Source organism: Opisthorchis viverrini (assembly GCF_000715545.1).
Source record: "Opisthorchis viverrini unplaced genomic scaffold opera_v5_245, whole genome shotgun sequence".
NCBI lineage: Eukaryota > Metazoa > Platyhelminthes > Trematoda > Opisthorchiida > Opisthorchiidae > Opisthorchis > Opisthorchis viverrini.
The window spans coordinates 229273-242352 of NW_008751904.1; the positions used below are offsets into that span (position 1 = coordinate 229273).

Consider the following 13080-nt stretch of genomic DNA (forward strand, 5'->3'; position numbering starts at 1 on the left):
CTGGCGAAGAGTTTTCACCAACCTTGTGAGTAGTTTCCTTTATGAAAATATACTGCAATATCTCGAATATCATGCCAACTGAAACACGAGGCGACCTGTGTGCAGAACATTCTGTTGAAGAACATCACAAACGAGAGATTCAGTTGAGTCTGTTGTGAAAACGAAATTGATTTGCAAATGAGCGTATTTCTCGAAGACCATTGTAAGTACTTTGGTGGTCAACTGCCGTATTAATGTTGCGGTCTTTTTCAATAAAAGCGTCAGTCTGAAAACAGTGGGGCGTGGAAGGGGTCCAGTGATTATCTTACCAGGGAATCCCAGACTAGTTATCAAAATCCGTACCCTCAATGGTCACGCAAAAGCCACGGGAGCATAAAAACAGGAAAAAAAAGTCCCGGTCGCTGAGAACGCTGGGTCTCAGACAGGTACTTTTTCGATCAATCAACACAACAAAAACTGGTAGCATTTTTGATAGAACAATTGCAAAACTGCCGAATGGTGGGGGAGACCTTGGAAGATTCTCTGTACTTGACCATCGGTGCCTCCACAGCACTGGGTGAGTCCGTCCAGCAAATCAGAGATACGCCAAATGTTAGTCGGCAGAGTTCACTTTCGCTAGACAGATCGGCCGGTCACAGTCCACAGGTTACTCTGGTTAGGCCACGTACTTTGTGTGCTAAAGGGCTGTTCGCCTCGGAGAGCCCTCTTCTTTGTCCTTGTCCAGGAGCGGTCGGTCCATGACTTGGCAACGGGGCATGAAAGCTATTGCCAGTCAACTCAGTCGCGTTGGTAACTGTCCTCTCCCCGGTCAGGGACTTGAGGACGAGAAAAACCATACTGGACGAATAGAACTATTCGACGTCAATGAACTGACTGGGGAATCGCCTCCAACGTGGTTCTCATTACCTGGTTCAACTGAGCTTCGGTTCGACGAAGTTGTACAAGTTAGAAACTATTGCTGTTTATTAGTATATAAATTAAACAGAATGCACTCTGCAGGGCGCACATTCATTCTAGGAGAGAATGGGTTTGAAAGCAACATGAGATGGGTAGACTCACGGGTTCAACTGCGAGGCCTCTAATCCCAGTTCGCGAATGGCGTCGTTGTATGACATATCCACCGGTTTCTTCTCATTCTCCTCACGCCAAGCGCGGAGTATGTCCCGAAGAAGGGCAATCTGTCGATTAGATGGAGAACAAGATCCGAGGTCAGATGGGATAAGCAGGGATGAATTGAGAGGAATGTTAACTGGTTATCGATCCCCTGTGAAGAATGCCGACGCCATGGGAATTACTGTAAACGACAATCAATTACGAAGTGGCCGGACTATCCCAGTTGCAAGTCATCAGTCGTGAAATTTGTGTACATCGGTAAAAACACACGGCGCTCAGTATTCGCACAATGAAAAAGGACTTTCGAAAGCTACGGCGTGTGTCTGATGGAACAAAACAGACAGGCAAATGAGTTCAGAGTACCGGTCCAAACTTTCGAGCCCCATCTAGGCATCCCGAGGCCTCAGCGATGCTGGGTAGGTATTCCACCAGATGTATGATTGCTTCAGTGGACAATGAAATTTGGTGAGCCGCAAAAATATGAACGTAGATTAGGATGCTTTTTGGTTTGAGCGCATACGCAACAAAATGCAACATTTCGGCGAAGAAAGTCATCCGAAAGGTTTTGCAGCTAATTGGCGCCAAAACACACATGACGTGAAGGGATGCGTCAAACTGACTGATCATGGACGGCCCAATGTGCAAACACGCCACCTGACATAGAGTGACTGTGCCTATGCGCTATAAGAGGACTTGTGGGTCAACCGAAAAAGGCACCACAGCCATAGGCACGTCTCAGTCGCGGAAGCTCGGGTCATCTGGCATCTTTTTATGTTAACACTGTGAAGCGAGCAGAAAACCGGGCGATTCCTGTCCGACGCGCTGTCTGCTGTTTGGAGCAGACCGCCTAAAGCAAGCATACAGAATCAAAAAGAGAGCTCAACCGGAGAGACCTATGGTCGACTTGATACTTGTGCGTGAGTTTCGTTCTGTGAAGGGACCTCAGACACGCACTGCCCATTGTTGTTTATCCACTGTATCACTTGCCGTTCAACAGACTGTAACCCTGGTATTTTCAAAGATACATTTTCCGCTTTGCTACAAAGACCTAAAGGTTTGATATCTTTGTGACTCCCAGGCAAGTGGGCGAGCTTAGAGCTGCTAAAGCCAATGAAGTAGAACTGGAATCTATGCACACAGATGATGATGATGAGCTCTGCTGCAGTTATGTGCCGATCACAAGGGGCTTCTGTGCAGTACTACCTTTCGGAATGACCATAGGGTGTCGTCGGGTGAATTCTGATAGTCCTATTGTTAAGCTTGTGCGGGACAAAGGCAGGTATGACTGTATGTAAGCTGCACAAATGTCGCTCAGCTATTGTAGAGACTTCGTACTCTAGAGTGGACCAGCTTCATCAAAACAACCTATTGTAATAAAATAATAAAATCGTTCAGCTGTAGCACCCTTTCAGTGCCTAGCTGCCAAGCCACCCAAAGGGAACATGAGGGTTGGGATACTGCCAGGTTGTCCAAGCCTAGACAGGCGAATTCGAGAGGCAGAGGTCGGGTTCGAACCACAGGCTTTCCGGTCATTAAGTTCGCGCTCTAACCGCTGAACTATCTCGCCCCCTATTGTAATACGCTTTGACGGATTCATCTTCTGGTGCTGAAAAATACTAGCTAAGAATTTCCCACAACTTGGTACTCTGTTTATGGCCAAGCACAACTAGCCACATCAGGTTTTAGCGTCTCCAAAAAGGAACAAGGGGGAACGAGAAACTGTGCAACGATGCCCTCAGAACAACTCGGAGCCTTCGAGGACTTGAGAGTTCGCGTTCTTTCTCCCAGGCACCATCGAGCGAATAGTTACGACGAAATTCTACCTGCTCTGCTTAGGAATGAACATGATATCCAGTCGGTGCTTCCCTAATTTGTATGTCCCTATCTGGTGTGGACTGGTCCAACAGGATGAAGAAACTTTGAGAATGTGTGAAATCTGTTCAAAGGTTGCCGGTGATCAAAACAACCAAAACAACACGTTTATCACTAGGACTAAGGACTTCACGAGTCGGGTCGAACATTTTGAGCAACAACGCCTGATCAGTCTCTGTCGTTCAGACCTGGGCGGTGAACTTGAAGACTCTGGCAATCAATGAGCTATTAACCGGATGCCTGTTAAAACATCACTCTTTTCATGCTTTCTTATAATAGCAAATACGGACATTACGCGAGAACGGCAATCAGGACTCAGGTCATGAAGGGATTGTGTAGACATATTAGCGCGGTCCAACAAACAAGCGTGTAAGCATCCCACAATCTGGGTCGTCCTTTACTTCAAGGGTGCGTTCGAATCTACAGACCGATCAGCTCTCCTAAGCAAGTTTATCCCACGTGTGCTTTATACACACAGAAAGAGAATTATGGCGCCTGTGAGTGTATGGAGATCTCTCCAAAAGTTTGGATACATACAGTAGTGTCCCATCCCATCAGAGTAGGCACTCTCTCCACTTGATTGACTTCAAAGCTGGTTGGGAAATGGGGTGGGTGACGAAGCAACAACTGATGGATAAGGCTTGAACTGCAGGCTTAGGGTTATGTGATACACGTGACAGGATATTGCACATTATGATTGGCGCTGTTTGTCGTGATGAAAGCATACAGGTTGATTAAATCTGACATAGGGAAGGGAATCTGAGGATACACAGGTGACGCAGATGCGATTCGCCTTCCCGGAAGAGGCCGACACGAATCCCTCTATGGTTATATTGTAGGGCCACTAGACAATGTCATTGTCCGTGAACTACCATCCAGATTGTCTGAATCAAATTACCTCGAATATCGAGGACCGACTACGATTTAAAATGTTTGCTTCTCCTAACATGCTGTTTATATAAATACACTAACAACTGTGTGGAAGTGGAGCATTGGAGATTTCAACTAGCGATGCTGTTGATGATGACGCCATATCCGTATCAGTCACTGAGATACTTCAATCATGCGGACCAGAGGAGATGAAACTAACAGATCGTGGGAGAGATGCCGAGGTAAAACTGACAACTAGCGGTTGCTTCGGGCTATCGCACCGATCCAGTCGTTGCTAGCCTATGAGACAGCATATTACAAACCATTAACGGACCACCGAGAAACGCAGATGAATACCAGGCGTTAGTCAAAGATCCAGCAATGACAGGGCATGCTCTAGACACTGGGCATAGAAAATGTGGACATCCTGAGACGGGGTTTAAGATTCACACCACAGCGACTGGTGGCCGAGGCGGTGGAAATCGCCAAGCATCCGAGTGTGAATAGAATAGAGGGGGTAGAACTTGCTAACGTGTGGAGAGCGGTCTTAGATCAGCCGAGGTGACACGAGGTGGTGTGCAGTTATCAACGAAATGGCCTGGGTCCAAAAGTACAAAATCTAAGTAGAGTGAGATACAACTAACCACCCCACCCCCATCCCCAAACCAATTGTCCCAGCACCCTTCGACGAACACAGGTGAACGAAATCTGTGCACGACCCCAAGAGAAATTTTCCATTAAGGTTTCCTAGACTGAAGAAGCAGGGACGAAAAAACCCGGGATCATCATAAAGCAAAAAATCCACCGATTGTTTAACAAACCCCGCTGAAACGATGACTTCCCAATCGGTCCCAAACATTTTTCAGTTGATTGAAAAGTGATGGGATGTCTAGGACGGATTATGAAAGCAAATCGTTGCTGTTTCGAGGTTGTGTTGTTACATGATACTTACTGGTCGCCGAAACAATGGATGATCACCAGGAAAAGTGATAACTGACCAACGGAGGTTAGGCTGTTCCGGTGAGACAGAAAACGCTTTATTGCAACTCGAAAAGGGAACCATGTCAACTAAGACTAAGTACGATAGCCGCTTGATAAGGATATTGTGAAGTCTGCTCATCAGTTGGGCGAGACAACAAAGACAATAGGTCCACAGACCAAAGGAACTCCAATTTAGCCCTCATCAAAACAAAAGTCTGAGAATTTGATGTACTAACGACATAGTCTAGCAACCGAGGTGAACAGGTTTCCATACCTTAGTCCTCATCAAAACAAAATTGTGAGAAATTAACTACAAAGGCTAGCGACCGAGGTGAACGCGTTTCCATATTACTGAAATGCACTCGGATGATAAACCCACCCATTCGGGAGTGAGGCGAAAATATTGGCACGATTTATGGTCCGGAGGGGGTATCGCACAGATGTTTGTTAGCAAACTTTATCAGACAGGGGAAGCGCGAAGTATTTTGTTGGAACGGCGGGATTCCGAAGGTTGTCGAAACGACTTACCGGATCACGAATTGGCCAATCAGGAAATCGGATGGTATCACACAAGTGGCGGAGATAGTAGTTGTGACAGAACAACTCGTTTTCCAGTTGCGGATACACTATCAACGGTATACCGATGTACTGATACACTGCCCGTGTATTGCTGTGCAGTCGAGGAGAGAAATCGGCAAGATGGGAAGCAATGCGTCCGATCAGGAACCGTCTGAAAGTGACCAAGGTTAGAAGGAGAATAATATCGGGTGGACAGAAAATAAGATCACATACGGAACTTTTCACAAAAAACAAGACCAATAGCAAAATCAAAATGTGACTGAAGGACAGTAGAAGATCGAGTCTCCACGACTCTAAAAGTTCAAGTTGGCGATTCGGCACCTTGACAGGATACCTGAGGCTATCAGGCCCCGGAAAAATCGTCAATTCTGGCATCACTTGGACACATCGGTGTCACAAAAGCCCAAAGAATAAAGCCGGTTAAGAGAATGCCAATCCTAGACAAGAGCCATTGGAAGAGTTTCGGACCACTTGGTCAATAACAGTTCCAAAACGTAAAAGGGCGGCCTCATGTTTTAAAAAAAATATAAATTGTCCAGCTGTAGCACCCTTCCGGTGCCTAACTGCCATGCCACCTGAAGGTTGCACGAGGGTTGGGATACTGCCAGGTTGTCCAAGCCTAGACAGGGAAAGTCGAGAGGCAAAGGTCGGATTCGAACCACTGACCTTGCGGTCGGTAAATTCGCGCTCTAACCACTTGGGCCATCTCGCCCCCTCATGTTTTAGATGGAACAAAACACCGGAGTATTTTTCCTCGTATGGCACTCGTTAAAAGGCTGGTAAAAACTCTGCGCGTCCATTACCGATTTCGCTTTCCTTAGGGCTCATCAAGTCAGCCTAGTCTCTAAATTTACATCAACTGTATCTCGTAGTTGATGAGTACTATATTGAATGTATACGCAGACAAACACCAATTCGCAAACGAAAGTGAGGTTAGAGGGAGGCCCGTTAACACCATCTTTAAGTGTCGTTAACACCACCATTAGGTGTACATGAGTCGTTTACTTCTACCAGACCAGCAAACAGCTGAGGCCTGCTAGCGAAACCCGGAGAGAATTGAATTCTGTTCCCATCCCAACTCCCCAGAACCGTTGTGCTCAACATTTCCACGGAACAGTGAGAATATGAGGCGACACATATGCACATACCGCATTTCTGCATTCCATATGGCCTCAGGCGAGTCAAAGTTGCCCAAGAAGATTTCGGCGAACTTCTCGGCAGGATGATTTTCCAAATAAGCAATCATCGCGTCCGGGAGCATGTTACCCAAAACCGAACGAGAAGTCAGATCCGAGCTAGACAGATGGTGACTCTGGGATGGAAAGTAAGAGAGAAGAATATGAGGACGGTAAAGTGAAACGGTGGGAGAGAAACAGTCTGAGTGCTGTGGGTTGTTGCTTCATGGTGGAAATGTTTCTGATTACATTACATCGTTTGATTTGATATAACTGCTATCAGGGTGAGGAAGTATCTGTTACGCGGAATTCCACACGGATCCCGCTTTACCATAGCACTCAGGTGCTACTACAGCCAAGAAGTCCATCCCAAGCAAGAGTGGCCGAGAATTTGGAACGCTTGCCGGTCCGGCATCAAAACGAGGTCTGATTGGTCGAAAGTCTGGACCCGACAGCCGATCATGACCCAGCATTGGCCGAATGCCGATTGCCAATGGCGAATCCAGAACGCGTCGAAATTTCCAGAAAGTTATTGCCATATAAGCTACATATATGAAGCGCTGTACAAGTGTTCCTGACTTCGTTTTGTGCGTTAATATACCTTGTGCACCCCTGTTGGTTGTTTTGACGTGAACGCTAGCTTGGGAGGCTCAAACCGAGAACTAAGCTGAGAAAAATGCCATTACTACAGTATCAATGTCAGCAGTGATTTTGCGGTCGCTGACCATGGTGATTTGCAGTGTAGTCATTGACATTTTCGCTAGACGAGAAACAGATGCAAAAGGCAGGAGCAGGGAGAGATGGACGAGGAACCGTCATGAGCCGTCAAGTAAAGATGCTCAATCTGGTCGTAAAGGCTAAATTATGCCGAAAAGTCGAGAATTGAGAGCTTGAGAGCCTGGAACATGTGTAACCTATGGCGCAGAAAATAAGCAGTGCTCGACCAAGCAACAACACAAAACCTTCTAGTTGTGACGCAGGCTACTCCGCCAGTGTTGAAGTCCAAAACACGTTTTTGAATATACTACTATAACCTTGCAAGTAACAAGGGGCACGAAAGAAGTTTTGACCAGGAGCTCAGTCGCCCAGGTCTATGAGTAGGATGTTCAAACCTCTTATCCGAATGAAAAAGAGATGGCTGCCAGAGTTGGGATGGAAGGAGATGCAAGGCCGTCCATAGCTATTTGGAAACAAGGCAAAGCGTACACATCGCGTGTACAGCAAACATCTGTGCGAGCGAACATGTTAGTTCGTGATAAAAGACGGCTTGTGAGTGTCTGCTCGTCATTCAAGCTGGTCAATAGTGCCCGAAACCACAATGGATCAATTACGAAATTATCTGAAATCATGTTCACTAGCCTAATATTTAGAGAAGCAGCGGTAAAAATATGAAAAATGAAAAAATGAAAAATATGAAAATATGAAAAATGTTACTGCTTTCTGTTGTCGCTCCTATGAGAGTATTATACTGAGGTATAGGATAATATAAACCAAAGAGGTTATGGATAAATCTGAGCGCGAAGCAACTCGTTTGACTCAGGCTCAAAAACCGAAAATGTGTTGGATCAGGCGGTCTCTATCACTTCAAGTTTGGCCACGGGGACTTCCCCCAGGATTGACAACAGTTCCAACGTCTGAATGGAACTTGTGTAGGCCAAAAACTGATAGCCATTGGCCCGATAACAAGGGAAGTGAAAACGTTCGAAATTATTCTGACAGAAAACAAAGACTGTAAGGCCGTATCAAACTCAAATTCCCGCCAACTGACCGTAAATTTCCTGAATAATACTTTAAGCATAACAATTCAAGTGAAAATAAGTCGATCGATGAACGACCACGTGACGCTGAGCTAAAAACCAGGTGTTGTTCTCGATCAGCTGATTAAAAACAAACAATAACAACATCGGCTGGTTGTTTCGCTCGCTTCAATCCGAACACCAGTCTTGGGAAAGACACCTAGGTTGGGAAAAATGACAACTGTTCTTCGAGTGCGCAATGAAGCAATAAAGACGGACACGTATTTCGGTCAGTGAACTAAGCTTCAAGTTGGCAGCTGAGAAATTCGAACGGGCATCCACGGCAAAATCATCAAACTGCAAAAGGGACTTACATCTTCTAGCCGGAATGCTTGAAGCAGATGAACATCTTTGAGAAAACGTGCGATCGGCAAGACGTTACTGCCAGTATACATAAGGATAAAGAAGAATACACCGGTAAGATAGAGACGAGGCAGACAGGGGTTCTGATCCAGTAGCACGTGTAGCAACGAGACCACTCGTTCGACCAAGGGTGGGTCAAAGGTCAACAGAAGCTGTATGGGTTACAGAAAAGACAGGTGTGTCAGAGAATTGAACAGGGGATAGGAAAGGTGCAAAAAAAAAACACTTCTAACCAAAACCTTACCTGGGTCAAATGTGTCAGACACTGCGGTTGGCTGATCACCCGGCGTGGTTTCGGGAGAGGACGGACTACACCACCACGAAGATCACGTGAAGAGCAACTATCACATAGTTTCCGCAGAACATCCACACAACGGATCGCCAGAGTTGTGTAGTCTAATAAAGCACCCTGGCTGTAACCCAGCTGGTCGATTAAACTACCAACACCTTCTGTGCCTTTGGAACGGGAGGTAGAAGTGAGCACACCACCACCACCAGTGGCAGCCGATGCGGTTTGGGGATCGAAATCTACGGACGTCGCCTGCGGGTTCAGTAGTTCAGGTACAGCCCAACGTAGCTGAACGACACGGCGAGCAGAGATCCAACCAGAAAGAGACCGTGCACCTGTGGGACTTTGGGCGGAACTGTTCGAGGTTGTGTTGGCTGAGGAATCGTTTTGTCCCTGGCACAAATGGGCACGTTCCCATTCCGCACTTTCTTCATCGTCTGCAGCCAGAAAACCGTCGGGTCGACACCGGGGAATTACATCAAGTCCTTGAGCATATACGAACGTGTTGGTCGTAACATGTTTGGTGGAGATTAACTTTCGTAGCTAAAAGAAAAATAGGAGAGCGGCTAAAAATTGCGACACTGTGCGGCCAAATGCAGCGAACATTATTCAAACAAAAGATGTCACAGACACGATGTGTGGTGTAGACTGCTTTGTGATACTCGAACTGAACAAGTGTCTGAATTTGCATAGGGAAAATGATTTATGTGTGGAAATGTGCTTCTACTGGAGAAGGAAACAATAAAATCAACGAACTTCCCACACAGAACGCTTGCTTCGAACCTCACGGACCTGAACAAGTGAATTTGCATAGGGAAATGATTTATGTGTGGAAATGTGCTTCTACTGGAGAAGGAAACAATAAAATCAACGAACTTCCCACACAGAACGCTTGCTTCGAACCTCACGGACAAAAGGAAGGCGCGATCCTTGGTCTGGTTCGAACAGTTTGAATACCGGTGAACATTAAGGTAGCTTATAAAACTAGCCACCGATCCTCATAGGGGAGGTTGCAACTCAACCAGCGAAATCTTGAACAGTTGAGCCAAAAGGGGTCTTCTGTCACCTGCGCACACGGCTGTTTGTTTCGTTTGATGCCTAAAAACCACGTACCTGCAGACAAGTCTACAAGTGTTTACGGTAGTGAGGCACCAGTGTTCTCATCTAGTGTTGCTGCCAGTGATCACGATGAACCTTGGGTGCTTGGTTCATGCGCATCCATGAAATATAATTTGACCAGCTAACGATAAAAAGCCAGCTTCTCGCCTATTTTGCCATAAATATTTGCGGGCGAAAGCGCATGCGTGGATGCGAGTTCCGGGAACGAAAAGACACTAGACAAAGCTGGGAATATGGGTCAACTACATCGTACCGCTACTGATGCTCAAAGATAGAAACCAATTAGGTGGTGAGGTGATTGGAAGTCAGAAACCAGACATCGCGTCTGAGTGAACAACCCACCTCCGAAAAGCTCACAGGACCTTGAATTTTTGCCATATTCTGGTCAGTAGAACCGGTACCGTTTGCAGTATCCCCATTGACGAGGGCCGATTGCTGGGCGGGTCGTGGCTCACCACCAGGGTTGTACCACCACCACTCGCGTTGAGTACTGGCCCCACCTTCGTGAGTATCCTGCGACGCGCTAGCTTTGAGCACATTGGACTGAAGTGGGGTGGAAGCTCGCGAGGTGTGCAAATGTGACAAGCAAGCCAAATCGATCAAAACGCGGACCCCGTCGGCATCCACCAACGCATCGACGTTGTACTAGAAAAAGGCAGCGATCAAATGTGAATGATACGAAATAAGTACACACGGTATTCTCATAAAAGGGAAACTTCGAAAAGAGACTATCACCCTAGGGAAATCACAGCAGCATTAATCAAAAGCCGCAACTTAACGTGTGATTCTAGCCTCTAGAAGAGGCTAATCACCCAAACCTCTCGTAATGGACTCTGCTGGTAAGTAACGTATGCAGCTGCCCCCATCTGGGAAGAATACCTCTAAGAGACCGCTTCCAGCCGTTCAAAATATACCACTTTTAGCGGTTCCTTCAGCAGTTCTCTCCACCATTGTAGTACCGAAACAAACGTGCACAGGACAGAAACGTACCCTGTTCAGCATGAGTTTATTCAACAGAAGCAGAAGGCAATCACGTTCAGAAGCAGATGTCGTTCGATCCAACAAATACACCAACAGTGGAATGTCCGATACTGGACCAATCTCTGCGTGACACCGTCCGTAAACAACCGCCATGGCGTGCAAGCACAAACAGCGCATCGACAAACGGTGCGCACGCTGCTGACCGTCTCGACTGCTGCGCGGTGTGGCAGATGAAAGCTGAGCGAACGAGTCCAACGAGGGCCCCGAAGCAATGTACTGGAGATAGCGACGGAAAAGGTCATTGAAGAACTGTTTGCTGTGGACGACAAAAGAGAGATAATGGAGTCAGCGGAGGTGGAAAACAACAGGCGGACATGAATCCGATGAGGAGAAACACATCAGAGTCAAAATGAGCAATTCGGTGACACATCGATCAAAACACATATCGTGCACAGATAAAACTAAGAAAACGGGAGTGCCATGAATCTTACCTGTCCCGTATTCGAGACAACCCCACCGCTGGTTCTGTGGTGCTCACATCCAATGGAATCGTTGCATCCTCGCCGTGAACTCGTTTGTCTTCTTCCAGCAACAAACGGAGATAATAGTTACCAACTCGCGGTTCGCTGGCCAAACTAGGGTGCTCCACTTTGAACTCGCTATGATTCCACGAAACCAGACTGGCTTGTTTGATGAGGCGCCGAGCGCTGACTTGAATTGGACTGGGTGGGGGCGTTGGATTGGACGTTGTAGTTATCAACCGTGCGGGTGGAGAACTGGAAGCATTCCCGTCCAAACTAGGCAGTCCGTTCCTGACCTCAGACGGGGTGGGAGGTTCCGAAGACGAAGTCTCATTCGTGGTCGTAGTCGGTGTTGCCTCAGCGCCCGCATGTTCAGTGGTATCTGCATCCAACCGCGGGTCGTTGTGCGGATTCTCCATCATGCTTTGCGAAAAATAGTCCCGCTCGCGCTTGAACTCTTGAATCTCCTTGTCCATTGCTTCGCGCAACTCATTTCGTGTCTGAAGCAAAGTTGAATAGCCAACAATGAGGTGAGAACTCGACACGGTGAGCGACATAAGTTACGACAGCGAATCAAAAGTAGACGGCTGGAAGTGAGCCTGAATTTCACTGAATACTCTGGAATACCTTAAAAGCGGAGGAACAGTGCTGGGGTAGGTATGGGAACTCTTACAATCATATCGCTATCCAGGGTTTCTCCCACCCGAAGTCATGGGCGACTCAGTTCGTGTGCATGCCAAGTCGGATAGTAGGTAATGCAGTTCAGGGAAGCCTATAGAAGACACTGATGGCAGAGTGCCACGGTCTCTCTCTCTCTCTCTCTAAATGAGACAAAAAAGCAATGTTTCTTCGTCCTGCTGCACGCGGCTGTCAGATAACTGCGTTGGATTTGTTTAGAGGCAGCGAGGCGGTTAGCACCACGACTGATGGAGTCGCCGCCACGAAGTAATCGGTTAGTGGGGAAGAAGTTAGACACACTGTATCAGACAAAAACGACGGGATGTTTTCGTCCTGGCTATTGCTTCATTCGGCTCAGGATTAATCACTGCTCGTAAACCGGAGTTCCCGTTAGAGGAACATTTGTCTGAGTGTAAATTACTTTTACTGATGTGACATCTTGATTGGATATCAAGGTGATGTTTGAAGACCACCACGTCATCACTAGAAAACACAAACAAGTGAGGGGGTTCGAGAAATACACTCATTTGCAAATCAATTTTGTCTTCACGAGAGACTCAACTGAATCTCTAGTTTGTGATATTCTACAACTGAATGTGCTGCACACAGGCCGCCTCGTGTATCAGTTGGCAAGATATTCGAGATATAAAGGAGACTTAAGGTTGCTGAAAACTCTTTGACAACCCACAACCGGTTTCGCCCTTCTTGGGGCTCATCAGGTAGGCACAGTCCCCGAGCCGAGT

General features: G+C 46.9%; 1 protein-coding gene across 1 annotated transcript in view; it reads right to left on the reverse strand.

The window, feature by feature from the left end:
• Positions 1-1055: 1055 nt before the first annotated feature.
• Positions 1056-13080, reverse strand: part of T265_08964 (hypothetical protein) — a gene marked incomplete at both ends in the record, with an annotated part of 38095 nt that continues 26070 nt past the window's right edge. Inside the window, 8 exons of the mRNA XM_009174911.1 lie at positions 1056-1178; positions 5365-5566; positions 6564-6727; positions 8701-8901; positions 8994-9581; positions 10500-10802; positions 11148-11454; positions 11630-12159. Coding sequence (XP_009173175.1) covers positions 1056-1178; positions 5365-5566; positions 6564-6727; positions 8701-8901; positions 8994-9581; positions 10500-10802; positions 11148-11454; positions 11630-12159 — 2418 coding nt within the window. The remainder of the gene's footprint in view (positions 1179-5364; positions 5567-6563; positions 6728-8700; positions 8902-8993; positions 9582-10499; positions 10803-11147; positions 11455-11629; positions 12160-13080) is intronic.